The sequence below is a fragment of the Poecilia latipinna genome, unplaced genomic scaffold, assembly GCF_001443285.1.
Source record: "Poecilia latipinna isolate Pla-1442-1.1 unplaced genomic scaffold, P_latipinna-1.0 Scaffold3071, whole genome shotgun sequence".
In the NCBI taxonomy this organism is placed as follows: domain Eukaryota; kingdom Metazoa; phylum Chordata; class Actinopteri; order Cyprinodontiformes; family Poeciliidae; genus Poecilia; species Poecilia latipinna.
The window spans coordinates 34,393-37,538 of NW_015115687.1; the positions used below are offsets into that span (position 1 = coordinate 34,393).

Consider the following 3,146-nt stretch of genomic DNA (forward strand, 5'->3'; position numbering starts at 1 on the left):
TGGTTTGACATTATGGTCCTTTTAGATTCTATGTACCTCGGTGGCGACGAGTGCTGATGTGAACTATTCTTTATATTATCTCAAACCACACCATTGTTTTTTTTTTTAACCTCTAACATCAGTAAGACATTTTCATCCACATAACTGTAACTCACTGGATATTTTCTCTTTTTCAAATCATTATCTGTAAATCTAAAAGATGACTCTGCATGAAAATCCCAGATCACATCTAAAGTACTCAGACCATCCAGTCTAACACCAACAAGACACTTGATATGGGTAGCGAGGAGTGCCAAATATAATTAAAAAAATGAACAAATAAAATTATTATTTAAATGTGTTATTTTTTAAAACTACAAATGAACACATAATTTATTAAATATAGACCTAATTAATGTGCCTCAAATAAATGTATTGACTTAATTTAAAAAAACTAGATATAATTATTTCATGATTTAAGAAATTATTATGTTCCTGTGCTGAAAAACATCATGAATTAAAATAAACTGTCAACTTCACCTATCAGGCTCAGTGGGCGGGATTAGGATCGCTTCTATATTATAACTGGCTGCAACAAGTCAAGACAACTTCTCCCATGTTTTCTTTAGCTAACAGGTCGATATCTCTGCTGGAAAGTGCAAAAATAACTTTAACAACATATTTAAATTTTTGCTATTTATTTACCACAAACTCTGGGTGAGCAACTCCAGCCTCTATTTCCCTAGTTTGGTCCGAAATATCTCTAATAAGTTCACAAGAGAGCCTTAGCCAGTCATAGCGAGTGGGTGGAGCCAACGTTGGTCCCGGCTGAAGTCTGAGGCAGCTTCTTCCATGCAGAACCTCAGTAAGCTCTCTTGTGAACTTATCAGAGGTATTTCAGAACAAACTAGACATATAGAGTCAGGAGTATTGCTCGCCCAGAGTTTGTAGTAAATAAATTACAACAATTTGTTGTAGTGATTTTCAAACTTACAGTAAAAATATTGACCCAGAGTCAAAGCAAACTTGGAAGAAGTTGTCTAAACTTGCTGCTTGAAAGAGCCAATCAGATGTCAGGGTCCCTATAGAAGCAGCCCTTCTCCCGCCTGCTGAGTTTGATGGGAAGTTGACAGTTTAAATGAATTCTTGCTTTGCTTCACCACAGGAAAAATACATAATTTATTAAAACATTAAATACTTATATCTTGTTTTAAAAATAAAATGTATACATTTAATAGGAGCACATATAATTAATCATATATTTAATGAATCATTTATGGATGACATTCTAGTTTTAATAAATGAAAGACTGTTGTCCTAAAACTTGTCTTTTTCGTTAAATCGAATGATGTGATAGAATAAACTTTTCATGATGGGGCTAACTGGTAGGATTGTGGTCATTACAAGTCTGTCTATTAATTTGAATCTGACTAACATCTGAATATCCTATCACTTAGTAACACCTTAAAGTGATTCATGGAGGAAAAAGGAAAATGTGTACTAACTTTTACAAGATGTTCCATCAAAACCAAGTCTGTAGCCAATACGGCAGCGGCAGGTTCTAGACTTGTAACTTCCACTCAGAAGGCAAATCTGAGAACATCCTCCTGGCTTTCCATATGAATCCATTTCACATGCATGGCTCCTGACTGGGGAAAAATACAAAAGACCAAAACTAATGTTGTATGCCACAGAAGTTTTTTTTTTTTTTTTTCTAGTGTACACCTTGTGAGTCACGGATGGTAGACTGTGACACATACTTGCACATGTTTACTTATTGGAAAATGTCCTTTACCTTTCGGTTGAGCGAGTTTGTGGTAAACACGCAGGGCTCTAGAATTCCCCAGGCTGGATAATGTCCTGCTCTCTGCTGTGATGTTGAACCTGTTCACCTGCAGCAACTCCACAGATGAACTTTCCTCTGAAGGGGCAGAGTGCAGGGCGTAGAGGTAGTCCTCAAACACAGCTAATGCATATACGTATGACACCTGAAACATAAGAAAAAGCCAATTTGTCTTTTTTTTTAAACACAAGTCAAACCACAAGAGGAAAGAGAAAACAACAAAGCAGATTCAATATGAGCTGTATCCCAAGCATGCGTCAAGCACAGGAGAGATGGGAAATGGAGGTGTGGTCGTCTAGTACACTTGGCAGCCTGTCCAGGGTCAAAAGCTGGACTCCACTGGGAGACTGCTGGCCCTGACACAACCACCCTCCATGCTACATTTAGCAGGCTGACACCTACACAAAGCAACATGGCTGGATGAGCTATGTTCACAGGAAATACACCTAGGCTCACTGCCCCACACCTTTGCATCAGGGGCATTGAGAAACATGCTTCAGGAAAAAAAATATAACAAATTAAACCACTCATCCTTCTCTCTGTCTGTGGAATTTGGCTTCAACACTCTACCAAGTAGATCTTAAAAAAATTCAATTAAAACAAGTCAAATGTCAATAATGTTCATTTTTAATTTGTTTTAATTCTTTGGCTAATTTTTTTTAAGTATCCAATGATGGAAAATTGTATTTGTAAGAAGAATATTTAATTGTTGTTTTATTTAAATTTTTGCTTCCCTTTCAAAAAGTAAAGTTGGATGTTGTTTTTATGCTAAACGTCAACGACACAGGAAGCATGTCAGTACAGACAAAAAGTGAAAGGTTGACATTCAGTCACCCTGAGCATGAATGTCATTAACTTGTGGGCCTTTTAAGGATGCATTTGAAACATTCTGTTCAGGGTCAAAATTACAGTATGACTGCAGGCATAAATATGTGTATGCACCCACAGTAATATTTGCTTAGAAAATCCTCATACGGACTCTCTTTGATCAAATTCTTTTAGTAACTTTCAAAATGCTTCTGGCACAATTCTGAGTGAATGTTTGACCTTGATGTTTGACCATTCAGTAAGGCTGAGGATTGGGTTTGGGTTATTTGGATAAAACAATTGGTCACCAAAATCTATGCTTGCAAAAAAACTTTTATTTATTTATTTATTTATTTATTTATTTATTTATTTATTTATTTATTTATTTTGCAAGCAGGCACCAATAAAGGAAAAAAAATTGGTCATACTTAATATTGGACTAAAATCTGCAACTGCCCACTTGGCCAAGAAAAAAAAAAAAACTTTTTTAAAGAGAAGTTTTACTCTCAGACCAAGC

General features: G+C 35.8%; 1 protein-coding gene across 1 annotated transcript in view; it reads right to left on the minus strand.

Annotated features, from left to right (window-relative positions):
• The window catches only part of LOC106940039 (low-density lipoprotein receptor-related protein 1B-like), a gene marked incomplete at its 3' end in the record, with an annotated part of 42,056 nt that overhangs the window by 25,044 nt on the left and 13,866 nt on the right, over positions 1 to 3,146 (minus strand). The window contains exons 4-5 of the mRNA XM_015022658.1: positions 1,775 to 1,967; positions 1,485 to 1,628 (exon numbers count right to left, since the gene is read on the minus strand). Of these exons, the coding sequence (XP_014878144.1) occupies positions 1,485 to 1,628; positions 1,775 to 1,967 (337 nt within the window). The remainder of the gene's footprint in view (positions 1 to 1,484; positions 1,629 to 1,774; positions 1,968 to 3,146) is intronic.